Source organism: Agrilus planipennis, unplaced genomic scaffold (genome assembly GCF_000699045.2).
Source record: "Agrilus planipennis isolate EAB-ADULT unplaced genomic scaffold, Apla_2.0 scaffold209, whole genome shotgun sequence".
In the NCBI taxonomy this organism is placed as follows: domain Eukaryota; kingdom Metazoa; phylum Arthropoda; class Insecta; order Coleoptera; family Buprestidae; genus Agrilus; species Agrilus planipennis.
Genome location: NW_020439069.1, coordinates 486,749 through 499,109, shown reverse-complemented (window position 1 = coordinate 499,109; position 12,361 = coordinate 486,749). Strand labels below are relative to the sequence as shown.

Sequence of the window (12,361 nt, the reverse complement as noted above, 5' to 3'; positions counted from 1 at the left end):
GTAGGTAAAAATTAATTCTAAACTTTGGATACACCTACATAGTAAGCATTTTAATTTATTTTTTTGTTGTATTAAAATTTAATAAATACAGTTAAAATAGGTGTTTATTAAAGAGGATAAGTCTATACAGAAAGGTTGGAACTCTGGAAGCCATTGCTGTAAGGTATTAATAATGCAAAATTTTGAGTACTACTCTGCATATCATCCAATCTATTATGGAAGGTAGAGGACCTCCACCCTCCAAATAGAATCTATGGTCAGCACCAGTGATACCAGTGACTATTATCTTTGGCCAGTGAGTAGCTTTACCCTTTGTGTATCTATTATCTATGGTGAGTAGTTTAGATTAGGCGAGGAGCTTTCATAACCTCAAATACCGTAATATCGTGCGTTAATAGGTTAATAGTGAATGTTTGTATGGTTAACCGCGGTGTAATATATGTTTTTCGTGCTTTCATTAGAAAGTAAAAATGGTCAGAAAGAAAATAGACAACAGAATAAGAGTATTAATCGAAAATGGAGTTCAATTTGGACATCGAACATTATTTGTTATAGTCGGAGATAAAGGAAAAGATCAAGTAATTACATATGGTTATTACCTGTAGAATAACAATCGCTTTATTTTTGTTTTAATCTTAGGTTGTTATTCTTCATCACATGTTATCTAAAGCCGAAGTTAAAGCTAGACCTTCAGTGTTATGGTGTTATAAAAAAGAATTAGGGTTCAGCAGTCACAGAAAAAAGCGAATGAAACAACTTCAACACAAAATACAGGCAGGAAAGCTAAACATTAATGAAGATGACCCTTTTGAATTGTTTTTGTCTTCCACAAAAATTAGATACTGCTATTATTCTGAAACTCATAAAATATTGGGAAACACATTTGGAATGTGTGTCTTACAAGATTTTGAAGCACTAACACCAAATCTTTTAGCAAGGACTATAGAAACAGTGGAAGGAGGAGGCTTAGTTATAATTTTACTCCGCTCACTTAATTCTTTAAAACAGTTATATACAATAACTATGGATGTACATCAGCGATTTAGAACAGAAGCACATCAAGATGTTGTTTGCCGATTTAATGAAAGATTTTTGCTATCATTAGCTTCATGCAAGCGCTGCCTAGTAGTTAATGATCAGTTGCAAATTTTACCTATTTCTTCTCATAATATTCATATTACACCTGTTGAGCGAAGTGAAGAACCAACTGAAAGGGAAATAGAATTAAAAGAAATAAAAGAAAATTTGAGAGATACTCAGCCTGTTGGCTCACTTATAAATATTTGTAAAACCATTGACCAAGCTAAAGCTTTATTAAAATTTATAGAGGCTATTTCAGAAAAGTCACTTAAATCTACAGTATCTCTTACTGCTTCTCGTGGACGCGGTAAATCTGCTGCATTGGGATTAGCTGTAACAGCTGCTATTGCTTTTGGCTATTCAAACATTTTTGTAACCAGCCCTAGTCCTGAAAACTTAAATACTTTCTTTGAGTTTGTTTTCAAAGGTTTTGATTCATTAGAATATCAGGAACATATGGATTACAATTTAGTACAATCAACAAATCCTGAATTTAATAAAGCTATTGTAAGGGTTAATGTATTTAGAGACCATCGCCAAACAATACAAGTAAGCTATATATTTTATTAATGTAAAATTTCCCAAAAATGTTATGCTCAATTTATTTTTAAGTATATACATCCCACTGATAGTCATAGATTATCTCAGGCTGAACTATTAGTAATTGATGAGGCTGCTGCAATTCCTTTGCCATATGTTAAAGCAATGTTGGGTCCCTATTTGGTATTTTTAGCTTCCACAATAAATGGTTATGAAGGAACTGGTCGCTCTTTATCTTTGAAATTGTTAAAGCAGCTCAGAATACAGGCAGTGCCTGTTGGAGCAAATACAAATGCAGTCAATAAAAAAGACTCTGGAGCTGCTACAGGTCGTTCACTGCATGAAGTAACAATTGTTATAATAGTGGGTAGTTATGCAAGGTTTATTAACTCATTTTTTTAGGTATCTCTTGAAGAATCGATACGTTATAAACCTGATGATGACGTAGAATTATGGTTAACAAAGCTTCTCTGTCTCGATGCAACTCTTGTTGCTCCAATATTGTCTGGTTGTCCTCCACCAGAAAAATGCGATCTTTACTATATAAACCGTGACACGCTATTTTGTTACCACAAAGCTTCGGAAGAATTTCTTCAGAGATTAGTAGCCCTATTCGTTGCTTCTCATTATAAAGTAAATTCAATTTCTTAAAAAAGATATTACCAATCTAAAATATGCAATATTTTCAGAACACCCCAAACGACTTACAGATGATGTCCGACGCGCCTGCGCATCACTTATTTTGTTTACTAGGGCCTATTGGAGAAAATACCACAAAATTACCTGAAATATTGGCAGCTGTACAAATCTGCTTAGAAGGCCAAGTTTCAAAGAATTCGGTTGTTGAAGGTTTTCAAAGAGGCCAAAGAGCTGCTGGAGATTTGATTCCTTGGACTATTGGACAACAGTATCAAGACACTGACTTTCCGAGACTATCGGGAGCACGAATTGTTAGAATAGCTACACATCCAGATTACCAAGGAGTAAGGTACATATTTCATATTTGTGTAATATTCATTTTCCTCCATTTAAGATGGGCTATGGAACAAGAGCTCTTGAGTTATTAAAGAAATATTACGAGCTTAAATTTATTGATGTTGATGATCACAAAAAAAATGTTAATATGAAGCAAGAGATTGAAAATGTTGCAAACGAAGATATTGGATTGTTAGAAGAATGTATAGAGCCAAGAAAATCGTTGCCACCCTTGTTGTTGCAGTTATCAGAAAGATTACCAGAAAAACTGGATTATTTAGGAGTATCTTATGGATTAACTGAACAGCTTTTGAAGTTTTGGTAAAAAAGTTTACTTGTATTTTTTTTAATATACTTTATTGCTCAAATCATCTGTATCTATAACTATGAATTTTGCTAATACCTAATTCTTTCAATGATTCAAGTATTATACTCTGTTCCTTGTGTGCGCAATATTTCGAAACTGTTGCATTTGCAAAATCGGTTATTATCCCTATGAACTAATTGTAAAAGAAATAAATATCCGCGTTAATGTGCCACATGTATGTTTATAAGCTGTGTTCTATGTAGGAAACGTTCTGGATTTGTTCCTGTATATCTTAGACAAACTGCTAACGATCTAACTGGAGAACACTCCTGCATTATGCTCCATGTGTTAAATTCTGAGGAAACACGGGAAGCCGATTGGCTTATGTCATATTGGATGGACTTTAGAAGAAGATTTGTCTCGTTACTTGCGTATCAGTTTAGTAAATTCACTCCGTTCCTGGCACTCAGTATACTCCAGAACAATTCCTATCAAATTACACCAAGGAGTATGTAAAAGATTTTTATAATTAAAAATGAATATTAATAAACCTATTTTAGGACTTACTAAAAGTGAACTTGATGTTCACATGACCCCTTACGATATAAAACGGTTGGAAATGTATAGCAACAATCTCGTAGATTATCATTTAATTGTTGATCTTATGCCGTCGCTTTCAAGAATATTTTTTCTTAATCAAATGGACGATGTCCATTTTTCGGCTGTGCAAATGGTGAATGCTTTTCTTTTTTTAAACAGCGTATTACTAAGAAATGCCTCTTTTAGGCCATATTGTTGGGAATTGGTTTACAACACAAAGCGGTGGATACTTTGTCTATAGAATTAGATTTACCTTCATCGCAATTGTTAGGATTGTTTAATAGGATTATTAGACGTGGGGTACAGTACCTCAACTCTATCTTAGAAGAAGAAGTAGAGAAAGCTTTGGTTGAGCCAAAGAATGTTCAAATGACCCCTGTTGCTCAAAGCATGCAAAGGGAATTAGAAGAGGCGGCGAAGGTAATATAAATATTTGTTTTTAATGATTAGTTATAATTGTTGTATTTTCATTTCTAAGTTAGTGTGTTATATTTTATTATTGAAATTGTACTTCTTAAGGCGGTTGAGTATAAAATGAAGTTAACAGCGTGATTGCATGTTATCGAGCTACAACTAGCTTGAGGGCAGGATCAGAACTAGTGTCTGATATCACCGGTTGCCGCTATTCGCTGACTAGGGCGAATTCGCACCTCGGCCAGTAGGGGCAACACGTTGATATTTAAATATGTAATCGAATATTTATGTATAACTTATTTATGTTTTTCAGGAGTTACAAAAAAAACAGAAAAAGGAACTGGAGAAATTGAAAAAAGAAAATTTGGAACAATATGTAATAAAAGGTTCTGAAGAAGAATGGAACACTGTTCTTTCAACGAAAGGTGGTAAAAATATTATTAGTGTGAAAAGGTAAATCAATGCCTTCCTTTCAGATAACGAATAGATAAAATCATTTTGATTTTTTAGTGGAGAAAAACGACTACTCGACGAAAATGATAAAGATACATCAACCACTGAACCGCTTGTCAAGAAAAACAAATTAAAAAAGAAATTAAGGAAAGGTAGAAATAAAAATACTAGCTTTTAATTGAATTATTAATGTTTCAGTTTTTTAACAAATCACAAAACCTTTTGCTTTTCTTTTTTTTCTTTTTGGAAATTAACCGAATCCTAAAAAACAACAGAATAAAGTGACATATTTATATAAAATTGTCACAATTTAATATTAACGTAAATTATCTAAATTTTAATAGTTTCAATTATACAACTCTAAAATGGGTAAAGATAACGCTGCGGACGATACTAAATCGAGAATTACAATTATGAAACCAAAAGCTGAACCTTGCAATTTACGCATTCATGAGCTCGCAAAACCAAGAACGATACTTTTGCTATGTTTATGGTATCAATACAGACATTTTTTAACGCCAGAAAAATGTCGGAAATTAAAGCAAACATTACAAGAAGACTACAGTATGAGTCCAGAAGATGCTGAAAGATATTTCCAAGAAATCAATGACAAGATTGAGAAAATAGCAGAAAGGAGAAAACAAAAGATTCTTTCGCGAAAAAGATGGAAGAAAAAGGTAGATCAGTGTGAGAGAAAGAGAGGTTATCGGTTCTTTAGAGCTTTCTTAGAAAAAGCGTTGAGGCTATCTTATCAAAATCCTGTTCCCCCTCTTATCCCTTCACGATTAAAGAACGTCATGGACATTGTTCTAGAGCAATTGTGCGATTTACTTAAAATGGACATTCCAAATGAGGAATGTATGACAAAAGAAGGCGAATTCATAGTGTCGCTTGCATATAATATTGCAGCGGTAATCGAAAATACTTCCTACGAAGTAAACGCTCAAAAGAATTTGGAGTTAGAAGAAATTGAAAAGCAAGAAAATATATTGAAAGAAGAAGAAGCCAATAAAGGGGACAAAGAACAAGTAGTCAAAGTTACTAATTTTTAGAAATAAATGACCAAGTACCATTTCTTTCTTTAATAAGAATACACTATTTATACGATTTTATTGAAGTAAAATACAAATTTTGAATATGTTGATATCAACTAGAATATTTCAAACTTGCTGCGAATTCTACGCATCTGTCTGATTTCTTTTTTGTCAGAGAGAACATTCTACTTTAGTTTTTGCGCTTTTTTCCTTAAAGATGACATTGAAAATTGTTCATTTTACATTCATGGCAGGTAGCCTCGGTCAATAGCATCTTTAAAAATGCTACAGATACGTAGACGTTTTTCTTGACTTTTAAATGGATGAATAATCCATACCTTCTCTAAAGGATGGGCATCATCTCCCTGAGAAAATGTATATTTTACTAATGATTGTTAATGTCTTCAGGTAATTTATATTAGTAATATGAATTTTATTCTTTGTAATTGTTATTCACAATTTTACCTGCAGCTCATCAATATTAGCTGTTTCGTCGTCATCTAAAATCGACATAGTCACTGCCTCGGTAGTCATTCCAACTCCAAATAATGCATTATCTTTTAATTCATTATGTACATTTTCCAAGGTAATGAAATTACTGTCACAGCCCAATTTTTGAAGAGTATCTTTTAATTCTATGTAATAGTCATTAATTAAAGAGTCCCAGTGCTCATCACGCAATTCTTGAGTTGTACAAGCATAAAGAAAGAATAGAATATCTTGCGCCAAAGACGCAGTTCTAAAAATACTTTAATCATTAATCTGTGTTCATTTTACAGTTTGATGATTTTTAGCTTACCTTAAAAGTTGAAAATCAATCATGATACCTTCTAAGGGAACATTATTGCTATCACACTTCATTAAAAAGTTCGGAACCCACGCGTCCCCATGAGTAAAAACCGCGAATTTTCCTCTTTTTTCACATAATTTAGAAATGTTTCTGAAGTTTAATATACATCACAATATCAAAATGCATACAAACTTAATAAAAAATAGTTTTACCCAAAAAAGTCTCCTGAAACTATTTTATCGAACTGCGCCAAATAAATATGCGGAAGTTCTTTTTCAATGGCATCTCGTACGATTTTTAAGTTTACTTTTTGAAAATTTTCATACCAAGACCTAAATTTTTCAGTAAAATAAGTTTCCTAGATAATAACAACTTTTTATTGAAAATAAAAGTTGTATTTATAGTTAATATTCTCACATGTAAATTATTCGCTATTTCTTCAAATTTATCTAGATATTGCAATTTAAATGCCAATGAAGTGCCATGAAACTTAGCAAACAGTTTTAAAATTATTGTGGCATGGCGTACATCTAAACCTGCGCTTCTAGAAATACCCTGAAATCCTTTATAACTTACATCTTCTAAAGCGACAATATCACTGATACCATCAGCGAAAGCATAGTAACATCTACAAGAAGAATATTGTAGAAAGTATAATTTATATTAATGTTGCATCTTACGCAGGAATGTTATTAAATGTTTCAACATTTTTAGACATTTGAAATTCATGTAAAGCTGGCCAGACCTACAATTTTTAGATAAAATAGTATATAAATTAAGGTAACTTATTATTAGGCTTCAAAGCCAATGTCAACTATTAAAGAATGATTTGTAGAGTTTAATAGTTATGGTTTTAGAGTTTTTCCCAAGAGAGTAAATAAGGATATGAAGCCTGTAAAGTTGTTCTTTTACAGTTGCTTATTTAATAAATTGGAAAAAATTAACCTTGTTATAAAAAGTGACTTCGTTAGCAAAAAAGTCAACTGATCGAAATGTCTTCCTTCTTGCCAAGTTTTCGGGAAGTCCTTTTACAAATATGTACAAAAACTTGTCACTAAAAGGTAATTATTTAATTAAATTTATAATTATGTTAATAACCATAAGCTAAATATAATGTATGAAAAAGAACTCACTCTGAAGTGTTTTCATCTTTAGCTTTTATTGTTATCCTACATTGTGTACTCAAGTATGAATCTCCCTTTTTGGAATTTGAATTTGTACTAATGTCCACAACATTTAAATTATTCAAAGCAAAAGCTTTTTTTACAATTTCATCTAGTAAACTGTGGTCTAATTTGGAAGATATGAACTGAATTTCACTTATATCAAACATTTTAAAAAGTAACGGGAATGATATTATTAAAACAGAAACTAACAAGTTAATGTATGGATTCTTTTAAATTATATAGTTAGCTTACATAAAAATACTAGATTTGATCTATAAATAAATAAAATACATGCTGATAAGACACTAGAAAATAATACAATTATCTATTTATTTATACGGATGCCACCTCTTATCCAGATTTGATCTGTAAAATAAATTGTAAATATCCATGAGATATTATCACGATCGATAAAGAATCATTCGACAAAAGTAATTTCAAGTAATTTCTGCAATTAGTTTACGTTGTTCGTTACAGATGTCGCATTTTGGGAAATGACGTAAAATCGTCTGATTTTTGACTTGTCTTATTGCAGCAATTTGATTGGTTAATGCAAAATGTGGTGATTAGTATCTCCAAATAAACATAAATAAAACCAACTGAGAAGAAATTATGAAAATTGTCTTGTTTTAAAAAATGGGTGATTTTAAAAACAGTCCTCATATAGTTTCAGACGATTTCAATCTAATAGAGTTGTCCGGAATAGATGGTAATGCATTTTAAATTTGTGTTTCATATTTGTAATTTTAATACAATGTTCTAGACTTACTCACAAATTGTGAAAATGAGTTAATGAAAAACGGTTTACCTTTCGAAGATGATATGTTATTGTCGCAATTAGATGATCAAATGCAATCTGATGATTTACCATTAGATTTACTTGATATAAACAACAGTACATTATTAGATCCTCACACACTATCACCCACTGTTTGTAATAAATCGTTTGATGTTGCTGTAACGCCTGAGTCAAAACAGAAAAATAATCCAAAATCTGACCAAGTTCCTGTTTTGAATAACAATTCCAATTCAATTTTGAATGCTGGTTTCACAACACCTGTTATAAATATTCAAAATGGTGTTCCAAATTTTTCTCAAAATGGTCAAGGAAGACAACAACCAAGAGTCACTTTAAAATCGGAGCCTGTGGTAAATAATAAGAAAGTGTCATACATTTGATGTAATTCTGTTTTTTTTTAGCAACATTTAACGGCTGCTGCTACTGTTCTCATTTCAACTGCTCCTGTATCCACAACTCAAAAAGTTGCTTTCTCAAACCCCCAGTTTATTACTTCAAACTGTACTGGCATATCTCCATCAATTATTACAAAGAGTATTCCACAAACTCAGTCTCTTCTAGTGCAAAATCTTGGCCATTTACCCACTGATAAAATGCAACAGGTTGTTTTACATGCTCACCTAATCAATCCAAAATCACAGACAGTCATGTATACAACTCCTGTTCCAACCACATCTGTTAGCGTGACAGGGCAACCTCATGCTATGATTAATGGAACCAGTCATATTTTGGCCACAGGAATCCCTTTAATGCTAGACACAGAAAATAAAGTCCCCATCAATAGAATCAGTAATGAAGGGAACAAAGAACCAAAAGTGCGAGAGGGCAAACGAAGCACACATAATGCAATAGAAAGGAAATATAGAACCAGTATCAATGAAAAAATAGTAGAACTGAAGAACATTATTGTGGGAGAAGATGCCAAGGTAAATTAGTTTGTTAACCAAACTGCTATTAAAAATTGTAATCAAATTTAGGGGTTTATAAAATTTTGAATCAATAATTAATTTTTATATTTTTTAATTTATTGTACAAATCTGCTAATTAGACAATACATATTTATTTTTTAATTTTCAGTTGAACAAATCAGCCATTCTACGAAAAGCAATTGACTACATTCGTTTTTTACAAAATTCAAATGCAAAATTAAAGCAAGAAAACATGGCTTTGAAAATGGCTGCTCGAAAGAACACTCTCAAAGATCTTCTTGATCCTAAGATTGACATGATATCCAAATATGAAACTGCAGACACTCCACCTCCTTCAGATGTGTCCTTATCACCTGAACATTCTATACCATCAAGTCCTGAGTTTGAACATGATCTTAAAGCTGAAAGTGATGATGAACACACTGGACTAACCCAAGGAATGTTTGATCATTCAAAAATGGCACTTTGCATGTTTATGCTTACAGTTTTGGTTTTTAAACCATTTGATGTCATCTTCAATAAGCTTGGTGATAGTTTGGATCTGAACCTTAGAAGGAACTTATTAAGCAGTAAGGTTTTTGACTAAAATTGTAACTGGGATTTTGAGAAAATTTTGCTGATGGTTTTTCACTTTTTAATAATACGTTTATTTATTATTAACTAAAACTTATTTCCTATTTCAGTTGATGACTCGTCCTGGAACATAAGTTTTTCAGCGTTATTTTTATGGTTTGTAAATATTCTAATATTTGGATTCTGTATGTTGAAACTATTCGTCTATGGAGATCCGATGATTCCCGCCAAATCCAAGGAGTCTCGATGCTTTTGGCGTCATCATAAATTAGCTGAATTTTATATGGAAAAAGTAAACAGTGTTTTTTTTTTCAGAATATAAATTATTTTACGAAATTGCTTTAGGGGGACAAATCTGGTGCTAACCAGGAGTTAAAGCGGTGTCTTCAAGTGTATGGCTTGTCTTTACCACTTAGTAGATTTGAGTTGTACTTAAGCAGTGGATGGCAAGTGTTCAGACAGATACTACATAGAATTTGGATTGGCAGGTGGCTTTCGCGGCACACAGGTGGATTCTTTATACCCGGGTAATTTTAAATGATCTCTGCCATAATTTTAAATGTAATAGGTATTTTTTAAGAATATATTAGAATAATCGTTTTTTGTTTTCTATAGGTCTTTAAAACATGACGCTCGTACTTCATGCCGCGATTTAGCTCTTGTCTTTCATAAACTGAACCAGTTAAGTCTTACTGATAACCCAATCGAAACAAATCACCATATGGGCTTAATAACGTCCCTCCTTGCTGTCAGTTTGGCTGAAGCTGCTGATTATCTGATAAAACCCGTTCAATTGGCTGAAATTTACGTCGGAGCTTCGTTACGGATCAAAGCAAGTTGTTCAAATTTCTTTCAAAGCATACATAAGTACTACTTAGGCTTAGCAAAACATGCATTAAGCAACTCGTGCGATCCCGTTCCCCAGCATTTGCAATGGCTACTTACGCCTCAAGGTACCAAGTTTTTCCTTAACAGAAAATTCTTATATAAACGTGACTGTGCATCTCTATTTAGTTGTTTGCACAACTTTGCTGATCCTCTGGCTCATGTCATGAAGGTAAGTTTCTGGTGAAATTTTCAGTTTTAATTTAAAAGGTGTTTTGTTCGACAAACAAAAAAAACTAAGGTGATTTATGCTTCAGGAATACAGAGAGCACTTGATTGAAAAAGCATTAAGGGCTGTGGCTGAACCGGGCAGCAAAGATGAAGAAAATGATCAGAAAATTCAAACTTCCGATGTTCTTATGTATGTTCAACTGTTGTTTGAAAACGTGAAGGCCGACGAACTTACAATTTTTAAGTCCGAATCTAAACTGAGTAAGCTAGTTCTTTATATTTTCAAAATTTATTTTACATTATGCCACATAAAAGCTACATTAAGAGACTAAAACTGTTATTAATTTTATTTATAATTTCATCGCAGATTATGAAGATGAAGTGGCTTTTTGGTGGGCAAATTTGATTGCTGTTATCGGATATTGGCTATTAGGTGAAAATGAAAAAGCCCAACACTTACAGAAAAACGTTGAAAATCCTCCAAGCGCACTTATCAATTGCAGCAATCCTCTTCCGAGGGCTGCATTAGAAGCTTATTACGCCAAAAACAACTGCTTGACGCGTAATAATTCTCACAAAAGAATTTTACCGCAGTGTGACGTGGCAGGGAGACTTTTACAAGATAGTTTGGCTTACTCTAGCTGTTTGAAAGAAAATAATTTAGCTCTAGTAAGTTAGTTATATATGTGATAAATAATATGATTGAGCCATAAAGTGCTGTGTATATTAGATTTGTTAACATTCATCACAAATTTAATAAGAACAATAATATATTGAAATTATTAAAAAATGATAAATGCTTTGAAGAAAAAAATAGTTTTCGCCGATCCGGGTGCATTGTAGTTGCATTGCATGTCAGGTTATTCAGTGCAGTGTTTCTGCAGTGCAGCTTGATCTGTGATTGACATCAGCATAATTACGGATAACTCCAATTGTTTGACAGAGCTCTCTAATATCTATATACTATAATTAGCATTTTTATATTTCATAAATCAACCAAAAACATTCCTTTACTTCCTATTATTCTTTGTATCATTAATAATGCTCAGGTAAAAATTACTTAAAGTAATTTAGATGTATATACATTTCGTTGATAATTTTATTTGTTTAATTTCAGATGGTTCAACTGGTTATTTGTGATTGTCTTTTGGAAACACGCACAACAATTTGGGAGGAATCTGTTGATCTGGACCCATCCAGTATTCCTGTTCCAAATTCTGTTCTCTCATCCTTCCAAAGAGATCTGGCTTCTTTAAAAAATCTAACCCAGTACATACCAGTAAGTTTTATTCTCAAAGAATCAAAAGCATTTTATTTTTTTCTGCTCTTTAGTCTGCCTTATCGAGGGTGTTCTTATATGAAGCAACTTCTCGCATGATGGCTGGAGCTGCGCCAGGACGTACACAACAATTACTTGATAGAAGTTTGAGACATAGACACTCCAAATCATCTGTAATTTGTGGAAAAGGTTGATTTTTTAACTTAATACAGTTTATTCTGAGGAAACATTAGCAAAATTTTGTAGTAATTTTTCATTTACTTATAAAAATACATATTTATGATTTGCGGTGATGTTTTATAATACAAAATCAATATTTTTCCTTTCTTAATTTTGTTATAGTTTCATTTAATATATATATATTAA

At 32.3% G+C, this 12,361-nt stretch overlaps 4 protein-coding genes across 5 annotated transcripts; 3 read left to right on the top strand and 1 right to left on the bottom strand.

The window, feature by feature from the left end:
- Window positions 1-347: 347 nt before the first annotated feature.
- LOC108738166 (RNA cytidine acetyltransferase) lies at window positions 348-4,600 on the top strand. 2 transcript variants are annotated; one of them, XM_018471433.2, is made up of 11 exons: window positions 348-578; window positions 640-1,629; window positions 1,693-1,965; window positions 2,023-2,253; window positions 2,310-2,603; window positions 2,654-2,916; window positions 3,166-3,410; window positions 3,463-3,635; window positions 3,689-3,922; window positions 4,230-4,369; window positions 4,427-4,600. In XM_018471433.2, the coding sequence occupies exons 1-11, from the start codon at window positions 471-473 to the stop codon at window positions 4,545-4,547; spliced, it is 3,072 nt and encodes a 1,023-aa protein (XP_018326935.1). In that variant the 5' UTR covers window positions 348-470; the 3' UTR covers window positions 4,548-4,600. The 2 variants fall into 2 exon arrangements, with proteins under 2 accessions (XP_018326935.1, XP_018326936.1); XM_018471434.2 differs by having other exon boundaries at window positions 4,230-4,341; window positions 4,393-4,484.
- A 37-nt stretch (window positions 4,601-4,637) lies between these two features.
- On the top strand, window positions 4,638-5,515 carry LOC108738167. The gene has a single exon (XM_018471435.2). It carries the CDS (start codon window positions 4,735-4,737, stop codon window positions 5,419-5,421), a length of 687 nt encoding a protein of 228 aa, XP_018326937.1. The 5' UTR covers window positions 4,638-4,734; the 3' UTR covers window positions 5,422-5,515.
- On the bottom strand, window positions 5,463-7,780 carry LOC108738158. Its single transcript, XM_025977133.1, has 8 exons — window positions 7,327-7,780; window positions 7,139-7,247; window positions 6,874-6,938; window positions 6,611-6,821; window positions 6,406-6,551; window positions 6,203-6,343; window positions 5,869-6,142; window positions 5,463-5,768 (listed from the first exon to the last, which is right to left on the bottom strand). The coding sequence occupies exons 1-8, from the start codon at window positions 7,524-7,526 to the stop codon at window positions 5,649-5,651; spliced, it is 1,266 nt and encodes a 421-aa protein (XP_025832918.1). The 5' UTR covers window positions 7,527-7,780; the 3' UTR covers window positions 5,463-5,648.
- Window positions 7,781-7,896: 116 nt separating this feature from the next.
- Window positions 7,897-12,361, top strand: LOC108738165 (sterol regulatory element-binding protein 1). The gene is made up of 11 exons (XM_018471432.2): window positions 7,897-8,068; window positions 8,123-8,508; window positions 8,560-9,084; window positions 9,236-9,656; window positions 9,771-9,952; window positions 10,006-10,187; window positions 10,276-10,717; window positions 10,803-10,977; window positions 11,084-11,385; window positions 11,834-11,995; window positions 12,049-12,361. The coding sequence occupies exons 1-11, from the start codon at window positions 7,996-7,998 to the stop codon at window positions 12,187-12,189; spliced, it is 2,991 nt and encodes a 996-aa protein (XP_018326934.1). The 5' UTR covers window positions 7,897-7,995; the 3' UTR covers window positions 12,190-12,361.

Bases quoted from the DNA above. Each gene is read 5' to 3' on its own strand.
- LOC108738166 (XM_018471433.2), top strand. From the start codon at position 471: ATGGTCAGAAAGAAAATAGACAACAGAATAAGAGTATTAATCGAAAAT. The intron at 579-639 runs GTAATTACATAT...TTTTAATCTTAG, and splicing joins GAGATAAAGGAAAAGATCAA to GTTGTTATTCTTCATCACAT. The intron at 2,917-3,165 runs GTAAAAAAGTTT...TGTTCTATGTAG, and splicing joins GAACAGCTTTTGAAGTTTTG to GAAACGTTCTGGATTTGTTC.
- LOC108738158 (XM_025977133.1), bottom strand. From the start codon at position 7,526: ATGTTTGATATAAGTGAAATTCAGTTCATATCTTCCAAATTAGACCAC. The intron at 6,552-6,610 runs GTGAGAATATTA...GTTATTATCTAG, and splicing joins AAATAGCGAATAATTTACAT to GAAACTTATTTTACTGAAAA. The intron at 6,344-6,405 runs GTAAAACTATTT...ATTAAACTTCAG, and splicing joins GTTTCAGGAGACTTTTTTGG to AAACATTTCTAAATTATGTG.
- LOC108738167 (XM_018471435.2), top strand. From the start codon at position 4,735: ATGGGTAAAGATAACGCTGCGGACGATACTAAATCGAGAATTACAATT.
- LOC108738165 (XM_018471432.2), top strand. From the start codon at position 7,996: ATGGGTGATTTTAAAAACAGTCCTCATATAGTTTCAGACGATTTCAAT. The intron at 10,188-10,275 runs GTAATTTTAAAT...TGTTTTCTATAG, and splicing joins GGTGGATTCTTTATACCCGG to GTCTTTAAAACATGACGCTC. The intron at 11,386-11,833 runs GTAAGTTAGTTA...GTTTAATTTCAG, and splicing joins AAGAAAATAATTTAGCTCTA to ATGGTTCAACTGGTTATTTG.